The sequence below is a fragment of the Hippocampus zosterae genome, chromosome 1, assembly GCF_025434085.1.
Source record: "Hippocampus zosterae strain Florida chromosome 1, ASM2543408v3, whole genome shotgun sequence".
In the NCBI taxonomy this organism is placed as follows: domain Eukaryota; kingdom Metazoa; phylum Chordata; class Actinopteri; order Syngnathiformes; family Syngnathidae; genus Hippocampus; species Hippocampus zosterae.
Window position 1 is genome coordinate 1,018,408 of NC_067451.1, and position 12,279 is coordinate 1,030,686.

Below are 12,279 nucleotides of genomic sequence, written 5' to 3' on the forward strand. Positions count from 1 at the left end.
TGACGACGTCTCACTGCGGCTTGCGATCTGCGAAAGGAGGGCAATGCGGTGGGAACAATGGCGGCTGGCAAACGCTTCTTGTTGTACCGCACCGGTGAAGCGAAAAAAGCTCGGCGCCGTCGCCTTTTAAATGGGTCAACGATGCGAGCGGCCAGCTTTGGCGCGCGGTTTCTTTTCCCCCTAATGGGGGTGCGCTCGCGTGCGCGGCCCAGGACGAACGGACGTCCGTCTTAAGTAGCGCGAGGCCTTCATAAAACATGCATGGCGCTAATGCCTTTTGTGTCAAAGTCTGGCGCTCGCAAAAGTCGTCCCCGACTTAAAGCCGTCCGCTTTGCCTCTCGGGGGGGGGGGGGGGGGGGGCGGGGGGTGCTCGGAGTTAAGAGATAATGAGCATCCTGCAATATTTAGATACTTCCCTAATCAGCCGTCCACTTGCAGAGGATTTCTTCACCGCAGTAATTGTCTCCTTGAGCGAGGTTTTGCTGTTTTGGGAGGGGCGCGGGGGGGGGGGGGGGCAAACTCCAAGTGTGGCCGTTGGCGTCCCTTGACCCAGTGGAGAGCCCTTTTTAAAAAGATTTCAAAAGGTGGATTGCGGCATACTTTTCTATTCGTCTTTTCCTATTGTAATACAAATGGCATCGATCCCTTCCGGCTTTCCCCAGTAAAGCATCCCATAATATTGTACTTTAGAAAAACATACGAGGTTCAACAACAATGTTGACATTTCAGCCACAAAAAAATGCTGCCCTTGTGGGGTGTCCACTTTGGCCACCTGGGGGGGGCAGTAAAAGTCAGGCGGATATCCTATTGACGGAGAAGTTCTCATTCGCACCTGCCACCGTCTCCTTGCGGCAGCCAATCATATTGCAGTGGGGCGTGTCCCGCCTGAGTGTTCGTCACTAAAATCAGTCGCTCTACGCAGAGGATAAGTCAAGTCAAGTCAAGTGTATTTCTCGAGCACTTTCAAACAGCCATCGCTACATACAAAGTGCTGTACTTGGAACGATTTAACATACACAATAAACAGTAAGACAAATCGGTAAAAGGCGTAATAAAGCACCAAAAAGTAAAACCAAGAACAAATAGACAAATAAAGAGATTAAGACTGAGTATCGCAATGCCGTCTGTCAACATGGTGAACAATTTTGCGCTGCCGAAAGTGTGAAGGAAGCGCCGCGCAGATGTTCATTTAGCATTAGCATTAAGCTAGCGGGGCCTTTCTTGAAGCAGTTGTTTGGCTGTCTTTTGCTTTGCTTTGACGGAAAACTGTTGCTCTGTGTAAAGTGCGACCGGACGCACGCCTCTCATCTTGGAAAAACTCATCAGCCCAGTCAGTCGCTCCTCAAGGCGCCGTTGCGCCAGCACTCAGCATCAGAAACAACTCACGGTGTGACGACCACCATCCCCAAAAACTGCAAAACCCCAAATTAATAACCCCAACAAACAATCGGTTCACCGCTAGAGTAGGAAATGTCATCTCGGAGAAGCGAGGGCAGCAAGCTGTTCTCGCGGCCCAGAAGTTCTTATTTATTTAGACAAGTAGCGCAAATGTCAAAGGTCAAGCAGCTGGTAGGCCTGGTCGCTGCATGCATAATACAAACCGAAGGCTCGGACGAGAACGTGTCCAAACATCGCGAGGGAGGGGGGGGGGGGGGGGGGGATGAGTGTACACATTTTGATGATTGCTATCTTTAACCGCGAGAGATGATTGGCGGCTCCACGCATGAATGCATGAGGGCGCCGCAGTCCCGGTGTCAAACCTACAGAATGTGTGAACGCCTGAATATATACAGTATGTGTGTGTTTTTCAGCACCTCTTGAACCACGTGAGAAAAGAAATACAAAGCCCCCCCTCCCCTTTTTTTTTCTTGGCATGAAGTCAGCAACATATGCACAGTCCTGGCGCAAGAAGGCATTCAAAGAAATGACAACTACGACATTCACAGTCTTACAGCTCATTCACATTCCCTCACAACAAAACATTACCCCTCCCCCCCACACCACCCCCTCAACACCACCACCACCACACACGCATATGAGATGCTAATGAGACGCTCCATGCTAACTGGAGAAAAAAACAAGAGGCCGGCCGTTGTCTCAATGGAAGCCAGACTTGTGCTTGGCTGCACATAAACATGACTGCAGGCCCTCATGAAAAACACAATCAAAACTAAGATATCCTTTATTCGTCCCACAATGGGGAAATGGGGAAACTATATCTACAGCTATTTTTTTGGGGGGGTTGTTTTCATTTTTGTTGCAATTTATTATTATTTTTTTGCTCATACGCCCTTACTTTGAATGATCACTACGACATTGTTAACCTCACCTCCCAAAAATGCCATCTTATACAATGCGAATATCAAAACCGAGATATGTAAAACATGTATTAAAAACCCAAAACGTATAATAAGTAAATAAAGAGACATATGAGTGACGCATATATTAAAATATATGGTGATATCTATATAGCTATATATGTATATATCTATATAATCTCCCTCTCTCTCTCTCTCTCTCTCTCTCTCTTCCCCCCAAAAATATACACAGTATATAAAATATATAAAATCTATAAAAAAAAAAATATATATATATATATATATATGCAGTCATAATATATAAAAATATATAATTTAAATATATATTTAAAAATATATATATATTTTTTAAATATATATTTTTATATATTATATTAACATATTATATATATATTTATTTAAATATATAGATATAATATTTTAATATATATTTTTATAGATATATAGATTTTATATATTTATATACTGTATATATTATATATATATGTTGATTATTTTATATATATATAAAATAATCAATTATGTCTTCTCGTCTGCGGTTTCTTCAAGATGAGTAAATATGGATTTTCTGTTACTTCCCTGTCCAAATGCTCTCTTCCCAAGAGGCAGATTTGTTCCTCCGGAATGAGCATTTCCACGATCAGGGATTTTGGGGGGGTGCACAACGGGGGCTTTGTGGCGCGCCTGCGCGTGGGCGCGGAGGCAGTGAGGAGGAAGCCGGACACAAGGGTATGATTTGAATACCTGCCTGCTCCAGCCGAGCAGTGATCAATCACTTCTTTGTCAGCCGCCACTCCCCACCGGCTCTTATTGCACGTTGCCTCCTCGACATTTTTTTTTTAAACATTCATTAATTAATTTTCTCCCTCCGTCTCGCCTGGGCCTCCTCTCCTGCCTCCCCACTGTTCCATCTGCTTCCCGAGCTTCTGTCGTGCCGTTTTAGTCATTTTCGACGGCCGTCTCGTCGCCGTCGGGTCCCTCGCCCCGCGTTATCTCACCAGGTCCTCTTGTTCTGCCTATCTGGCTCACTGTCGCCTCGCCTGCGGCGATATCACAAAGGGAACTGAGGGCGGCGAGGTAGCAGGTGATGGATAGGAGGCGCGTATTTGTAATCTGCAGGCGCAAAATAAAGAAATAACAAATATATAAATCAAAATAGAGCCTCCTCGGCATGTTGTCCGTTCAACCGCAAAGTCTCGCATTAGTCTTGTAATTTAAAACGCGCAATCCCGGCTGAGAGTCGTACACACGACGGGTGTTGTTGTTGTCGTGCCCGCTTCTGTCCCGATTGCCGTTTTTTTTGCATTGCGGGCGATTTAATTTGCGTGCACACATGGGCCGTGACCTTTGGGAGGGGGGGGGGATGGAGAAGGCGCACGCCTTCTGCCTCCACCAGGTTCGGGGAAATCAACCCTAATACCGGCACCGCCGCCGCTCTTGAAATATGAACGCTTTGAATTCAACGCACTTCCTTTTGCCATCTGGCCCCCACCATCGGGGCTGCCTCCTTAAAACACACAAGCGCGCTCATTATCACCCGGGCTTTGGAAAATGCCAGAAAACAACAACGATGACGATGTCGCGAAGCAATTCACGTTGCCAAAGGGCAAAAATAAACAAATGAATAGAATCTAACCAAGATGAAATATTGTATTTTCAAAGTATAGAAAAGAACCCGTCATAGCAAAGGGTTTTCAAATAAAGTGCCCACCTGGGTTCGGTTTTTCTGTTTGCTGCCATATGAACACCTCCAACATTTCAATTCCCATTTCAATTCCCATTTCACATTCCAACACGTAATCTCCCACTAAGGTAAGCGTCGGCTCCCCCTGTCTGGCCGCCGGCGCTAAAGAGTGTGGGAGGCATGCTCGGATGAGCCATTACTCTTTTTTCGAGGCTTGCGATACATTTGCACTCTGCATCCGTCTCGGCGGTCGGCTGTGAATGAACTCCCGGTGATGTCCGGGCCAGTAAAAGGTTCTTCTATCTGCAAGTGATCATCCTTAAGGTGCCGCCGCGGCTTGCCTGAACGTTTTTAACGATTTTCCCGGCGACTAGCTTCGCCTGCAAAGTTATTCCGAAAACAACGAGATGGGCCTTCCTCGGGATCGGTAAATTCTGTCCAAAACGAGGCAAGCTAAAATTGGAACGCGGATCGCGTTGACACAACTGTGTGTGAGTCAGACCGCTGTCCATACCGCACAGACTTTGTCAAGTGGCAAATGTGGGAGGAAGTCACAAGTTAAGTCTCAAGCATTAACCTCCACGATTTCAAGCCAGTCCCAAAAAAGGACAAAATCCGACTTCAACGGACAGTCAGGACGGCGGAAAAAATCGTTGGCACCGCCCTACCCACTCTTGAGGACTTGCACACTGCAAGAATCAAGACAAGGGCACGGAAAATCCTCCTGGATCCTCCGCACCCTGCCCACCACCTTTTCCAGCCACTCCCCTCAGGCAGACGCTAAAGATCCATGCGCACCAAATCCAGTAGACACTTAAACAGCTTCTTCCCTCTAGCCATTAACTCCTTAAACAGTCACTGGACGTAGTCACTCTTCTTGTACTACAAAATGGTACTACAAAACTACTGGTATACTCTAAAATGGTTCAATGATTTTGTTGTTTACGATGATACTAGCGCAGCGTGTTTTACCGGAGACAAATTCTTTGTGTGTTCTACATACTTGGCCAATAAAGATGATTCTGATTCTGATTCTGATTCTGAAGTTGCCTCGGCAGCAATATCAAGCAAGTAATCACCGCTATCACCTCAAGCCAAACAGTCTTTCCTAGCCATCTATACTGACGTCTCGCGGGAAATTCAAATGCTCAGGATCGTCATCGGGCTTCTCTGTGTTTGCCGATGAGCTGACTGTTTGAATCAGGTGTGTCGACATGTCAAAGAAGCTGGACGCAGAGGTTCTGACGCCAAAACGCATCAGCGGTACGTCAAAGTGCCAAGTTCATTTGGCGTAGCCGTCTTTGTGTGTTTTTATAGTAACGGGTGGAGTGAGGTGACAGTTGTGGTTGTGCGTCTTGTCTTTGAGTTGCAAACATAGACTGTCACCTTCTCTTCTTCCTGGTGAAATCAAAAAACGTAATGCTTGAATGCAAATTCAAGAATCTTTGGAGCGCCTGCGACGGGTTTCATCAAATGGCCTCTGCGCTCCCGCTTCTGAGCGTACCGATGGTTTGGCAAATTGGCGAACACAACAGAAGGAAGTACGTTTTCTTTCAGAAACAACACAAATCATTGAAATGCAGATTTTTGAATCGCGCAAGCAAAATCTGTCAAGCCGTCGAGTCTCACGCATATCAAGTCCAAGTCAAGTCTAGTCAAGTCAAGTCAAGAGTATTTCTCGAGCACTTTCAAACAGCCATCGCTGCATACAAAGTGCTCTACATGGAGCGATTTAACATGCACAATAAACAGTCAGACGAATCGGTAATAAAGGCGGTAGAAAGCACCAAACAATAAAATCAAGAACAAATCTAAGTCATGCTGAGTCGAACGCCAACGAATACAAGTGAGTCAAGTCGAGTCTTTCAGTCAATTTTAGTCCCAAGTTCCACAACGAATTCTGACCGGCGTCAAGTCACGTGACTGAGGTCCGCCACCTCTGACATCGAGCGCTGGCGGCTGTTCTGATTCTGAGGTTTGACATTGCACCGCTAGCTTGGGACGATGCGGCAGCGTGTTGTTTATTTGAAGATGAAGTTTGCCCGAGGGGTTGGGGAAAGCCACCCGCCAACCGCTTCCAGCGACGTGCTGATCGATAGGAGGTCACGAGGCGTATGGCTGGAAGAACCTAATTGGCTGTTTGACTCACAAGGCTCGGCGTTTATGAGTATCTGATGACGCGTGATGACTGAAGCAAAAGGGAGGCAGAACATACGCACTGCGATACAACAAAAGCCAAGTTGGTCACTGGACAATGACCAAGTTAAAGCCGAAAGATATGAAACAAGGCAAGTCCGAGTGGGTCGTCCGTCTGAGAGAAGCTCGCCTCGGAGAAGCTAATGAGTTAAGTTAGCTTGAGCGGTTAGCCCATGAAGCAAAAGGGAGGCAGAACATACGCACTGCGATACAACAAAAGCCAAGTGGGTCACTGGACAATGACCAAGCCGAAAGATATGAAACAAGGCAAGTCCGAGTGGATTGTCCGTCTGAGAGAAACTCGTCTTGGAGAAGCTAACGAGTTCAGTTAGCTTGAGCGGTTAGCCGATATTTGCCCTCCCCTTTGATAATTGCATTCATTTTGCGCTTAGGTGTGCAACTGATGCCCTCTTAAGCACAAGTGAGTGGGCAAAGGTCTTCCTCAAGGACGCTTTGGTTTCAAGGGCTTGGATCACAGCGCCAGGAACAGCTTATTTCCTGCCTGATTGATGGTTACTTGGAAGTAGACTGCAAAAAAAGTGTCTGATTGTCTGAAGTTTTCTACAAAGTAGACGGCTCTGTCCTCAGACGGCTCAAAACAAGACTTGAGCACTCAGATTTGTCTGAAAGCGCTGCCACTGGAAGGCGATACTGACGTTACCACACGGAGGCATCGACCTCGGTGTGAAGAAATTGGCCTCCGACTTTAACTCTGTCTGTCTGAAGCTTGATTCAGGACGTGGTTTAAGATGCAGACATTTATGGAAACGCTACGTGTCGTTCACGGGCGGGAGTCTCGCATTCTCTCAAATGTACGCTTGGTCAAATTCAAGCTACTTGACTCGCTCACAATCTCACTCGGCGGCTTTGTCCGGGGTTTGGAGAAGCGCGACCTCTTTCACGCCGGCCTGCGGGCAAACACACTGCATGTGGCGACACAGCTGCTTACCAATTCAAGTAGGTTGTTAAACCCCCGTGGTTGCCCCTCCCCCGCCGCACTTCACGTTATTTCCAAGAAAAGGTGAGATACAGTGCACAGTTGTAGTTCTTTGGGAATGATCCAAAACAGCCTCCAGAAAGACAGGAAGGTTGGCCTGCAAGTTTTTGATGTCCTACAGTCCTGTCGGGCAGCAGCACGATGGCCCGGCGGTTAGCATGTGCCCTGCGATTGACCGGCAACTAGGCCCCTATAGGCTCCAGATCGGCCGCGACACTCACGAGGACAAACTTCGAATGTGAATGGGTAGGTGGGTAGATGGACGGACAGAGAGATGGACGGAAGGTTGAAGTCAAAGCCAACGCGCCGTTTTGTACGCACGTCAGCACGTGGGTGCCAGTGCTCTATCCGGTCGAAGCAAGATTGTTTCTAAATACGCCAGACGACCCTACACGTCCGCCGGTGTCTCCCCGCCACCCTACTCCAACGCCCTGCGCTGTATGTGCGTGTATGTGTTCCCTCTCTCTGATCTCAATCTCCTTTCAGTGTTTGCCCCTACCATTTTCCATGTGCTCTGCCTCACCGACACTGCCATCCGGCGTGGTCCTCTCGTAGCTGTCCTCGGGCAGGGGCAGGGCGCCCAGTCGGGGCCCCGACGAACTCTTGCTGCTGGGCGTCTCGGACTCGTCCAGGCCGCTGTCGTAGCAGCTCTGCAGCGATCCCTGCTGGTGAGGGTCCTGGGGCTGGCTCACCACCGAGAAGGTCACTCGGCGAAACGGCTACAAGAGAAACCAAATGGCCGGGGGTCACTACAAAAGGGACGCTTAGGCGGAGTTCTGTCCTCGGATGGGAGTTGAGGGAAGAAACAAAGCAGACAGGTGTCAGAAGGCTTTTCCGCAAGGTCCCAAAGAGAGTCAAAGGCTCAAGCTGGTGAGTATAGTATTTTGCGAAGCACATTGAGCTACCTGGCGTATGAAATCCAAATATCTTAAAGTGCGAGCGTGCATATTTGTTTGCTCGTCTTGTCCGTTTGCGTGCTATTCAGATTAGCATGCTGGCTAATACTAGCGAATGAGTTCAGTATTTAGTTTGTGCTAAATAATTGAAGTCCAGAGTACAGCTGTTTAAGTAACATCTATATATATATTGCGCGTCGTCCCGCACGCGGTCTGTCCTTCCGTCTGTCCCTTTTCAAAACGTACCTGCTTCACCGCGCCGCTGCGCGCCGCCACTGCGCCGCTCAGGCAGTGGCTCACTACGATCGCGTGGGCATCTTAGCGAAAAAATGTGGTCTACCCACAAGCATTGCAATAAAATTGTTAGTTATTTAGTAGAGCTAAACATCTCTTTATTTTTGCGATAAGCAATGAAGATGAACAAAAAGTTGAACCAAGCAACAACACTTTTGTGGGCCGATGGCCCACCTTACCAGCCTTCCGCAGGAACTAGCTGATTAGCCACCCAGAGGGCGGCGAACCAGCTAGTGCTTTCATAATTGCGTACGTGCGGGAAGGTGATGATCTGTTTCCTATGATGTGACAGACCATAGCTAGCGGAATCTTGAGGCTAATAGAATCGCAGCAGGGCTCCGTCCCGAGCCCCCAAGTATAGCAGGGATGCACGATAATGGCGACCACATGTTCTCCTCCAGTAGTTCCCGACAACTTTTAACACCCGCAAACGCATCGATGGGACTCTGCGGATCAGCGTGGTATACATGCCCCCCCCCCCCTGGCCTCAGTGCTGGCCCACAGGGGAAAAGAATGTTTTCCCCCTGATTTATCGAAGAAGGGCAAACGAGGGCCCCGCCCGTCTGAGTCTTTGCTAGAGGAGCCGCTGTCGATACGCGTTGCTTGATCGAAGACGTTATTGAACAGCGTCAGTGAGTTAAGCAGTTAAGAGCATTTCATTAAAGCAGAAGTCTCTTTCCTGCCCTCCCCCGCTGTCTCGGTCACCGCCTGTCTAGCTCTCGTTCCCTATCGGCGTGCCGCGCAGTGGTAGCGGCAAGCGGGAAGGTGATGAAAGATGTGGATTCGACACCGGCTTTGCCGTTATCGTTATAAATGACTCCGCAAATGGTCGATGCCGTTTCGGACTTTGTAATGAGATGCCGACGTAGCCCCGGCTCGCCTCCGTCGCCGGGACCTCGTCGCTTCCTGACATGGCCAAGACGTGATTCCATCATCAAGCCAAATTGTCTTCCTGTTCTGAGGCTGTTCAATTCCGTGTTTGTTTGTTTTTTTTTTTTTTCGTCATCTCCAGTCTGCCACGACGCATCCCAAATATGTCTGAGAGCCCCAAATCCACATATTGAAGCAACGCGGTGTGGATGCAGCCCTTCACGCTTGCGAATCTTTGCCCGCGTTTCCACACCAAGCGCCGCATTTATTGACTTACTTGCACCCACTTCACTTTCCCTGGCTGACTGACGCGCATGGCAATCCTGGCAATAACTCATGTTTCTGTGTAATTACAATCAACACTCAACAAATGAATCGCTATAAATATTCATGCAGCTCTCACTCGGATAGCCAAACATTTACTGCGCAATTAAAACCGCCAACCCAGAAGGAAAACGGCTCTGTGAGTGTAACAACACTTGAGTCCATGTTAAGATGCTAAATGTTGCCTTTTGTTTCTTTGTTTACGCAACCAAACGTTTGTTTTTTTTTGGGGTGGGGGGTGCGAGATGTTGCTTGTGGATTCGTCTGGTGGCGTGACGCTCTGTTCCTGGGAAAACAGTTTTCTCACTGACACAAATGCAATGAACGCCGCCTAATGAGTTGGAAACACCCGGGCAAGGAAAAGAGAAAATTAGCTTGCGGAAATGAAGCTCGGGGAAAAATATTTGATTCACCTGGATTTCCTCCTTTATTGGCTGCGCAGCGAGACGGTGGGCAGAAAGCGAATTTATTTGCAGAGGGGCGACGGAGTTCGCGCCAGGATTGCCGCGGGGCTTTGGATGGGAATCTGCTGTAAGCACCATCTGCACGGTGACCTTTTGCTCCTTTCGCTTCTCAAACTTTTCTCGATCCGCGAAGCGTTTGGTTCTCTCTTTCCCAGGTTCACGTCAGCGAGAGTGGAAAGCGAGTTTTTCCAATGAAATGTTGCCAATGTCCGGCATGCGATTCCCCTTGCGGATTTACGGCCATAGAACGGACCCATTTCAGTTTTGATGGATTTCTGGGCAGTTTTAGGCTTTGTCTAAAAAGATTCGAGCACCCGACGCAACGGTCGGCTCTCACGACGGTGGGTGATGTTGGCCTGTCGCGGCTGGAATCGGTTCGGGCGCTTTGCTCGCAAGGCAAAGCAAAACCTTTGGCTGCTAAGGTAACAGTTTATTTGCAGTGGGGCCTGACCGGACAAGAATAAGGAGCTTCGCACCAAAATGTGAGGGGGGGGGGGGGGCTTTCTCGGCTATTTGACTCGTTTTCACGGCAAACTAGCGAAAAAGAAGCTGTCTGTCAGTGTTACGGTGGAAATGGCAGCGGCGCAGACTTGACACCCACTCGGCACCCTTTCGGGCCCCTTGCATTTGTTAAGGCTGACTGACAACGTGCCCTCCTTCCGCCTCCTGGCCCGAAAGTTCACCCATCTGCCAATCGAGTCCGGCGAGGGAAGCGCTCGCACACAAATGCGCAATCACACGGCCCGGGTCCAGCTTGTAAAAGGAAAAGCTTTTATTCGCCTGCGTTACTTGAGCTGCTGTTTTACTGGGCCGACCGAGAGGAAAGCTCATAAAAGTCCCCGAGTTTGTTGATACTAATGGTAATTCAAGAAGTGCTACAGTGTTGTTTTGTGAATGTTTTCAGCCCCTGACTAGGATCTGGGATTGAGGGGGGGATTTGTCAACCTTGAATTCAGGGATGAGAAAAAGATCAAAACCTCATCAAACGGCTCTGCGCTGCGCTTGCGTGCGGAAACGTGCACGCGCTAGCGCACACGCTAGCGCACACGCTAGCGCACACGCTAGCGCATGGCTTAACCCCACGCTGCGAGTTAGCGCGGCTTTCAACGTAGCACTTTCATTATAAGTTAGCACTCGTCGTCGGCTCGATGGTTACCAGATGCCGGGACCTCTCAGAGGGGGGGTCGACGTCGGCATCGGCATCCTCCGAGGAGGGGGGCGGAGGTGTGCGTGCACGGGCGGGGGGTGGGGGGCGCGCCCGTGATTGAGAGCCATCTGCGACAGCCACGGCTGATTGAGCGAAGCTTCCGTCCTCCGAGATGAACAATGCAAACAAAGTCGCAGGTAGATTTGGAGGCTTAACCGGGCCCCGTTTCCTGTCTGGGAGGGGAAAGAAAACACGCGGCTTTTCTGATGCAAGTCTGCGGAGAGCCAGCGAAAACAACAAGCGCGGCTTTCGCCGCAATAATGTGCGACCCCTTGGATTTGATTTTCATTTCCTTCATCCCTGAACTGTCAGCAAGGCTCCCTCTAACACACACACACACACGTTAGCTCGTTTGTTTGGAATTTGTGCTACACTTACAGCTTATTGGGAGTCGAGCATTCGGCGAGTAACTCCAGCTGTAAATACCTTGAGCAGATGGCAGTCAAGATGAAGGAGGACGGGGAGATGGGAAGTAGCGTCTCAAAATTTGAGTCGAGTGAGCGCATAAGCGAAAAATGGCAATCGAGTTTGCGGATGTGGAAGTGGCGTTTCACTTAAAACGGGGGAAGGGGACGGAGCCCTGCGTCACGCCACCCGAGACACGCGGAGAGTGCCAAGTGGATCCCGCTGGTGACCGATCAACCCGACTGGAATGTCAATTTAAACCGTCATCAGATACGCCCAGCCGACAGCCCACGAGGCAAATGTCCAAGGGGGGGGGTCATCAATTGCAACCTGATCAGGGAGTGGTTTTAGCTTCTGTCCAATTGCGGCTCATTTCATCAGAGCTCAGCTTCAAAACACAGTGGTGCTATTGTCCCGAAAAAGACAAATGCTCGATTGTCGACGGTCTCTTAAGCGAGTGACCGGGGAGAATTTGAATAAGGGCGAGTCTCTGGAATGTTGGCAATAAACGCCGCGGCTCCCTCAGAACAGACTCCCGCCGAGTCAAAGGTATCGCGTTCTGGCCGCGCCGATCGTTTTGTCCAACGAGGCCGTTCCCCAAATTCCCCGCCCACCGCGGAGCTC

At 49.3% G+C, this 12,279-nt stretch overlaps 1 protein-coding gene across 3 annotated transcripts in view; it reads right to left on the reverse strand.

The window, feature by feature from the left end:
• The window catches only part of pcdh7b (protocadherin 7b), a 102,411-nt gene that overhangs the window by 39,638 nt on the left and 50,494 nt on the right, over positions 1-12,279 (reverse strand). The window contains exon 2 of one of the 3 annotated variants that reach the window (XM_052056112.1): positions 7,719-7,914. The exons of 1 other annotated variant lie outside the window; for it this stretch is intronic. In XM_052056112.1, coding sequence (XP_051912072.1) covers positions 7,719-7,914 — 196 coding nt within the window. Of the gene's footprint in view, positions 1-7,694; positions 7,915-12,279 lie in introns of all 3 variants that reach the window. One more of the 3 variants, XM_052056025.1, reaches the window with a different exon arrangement.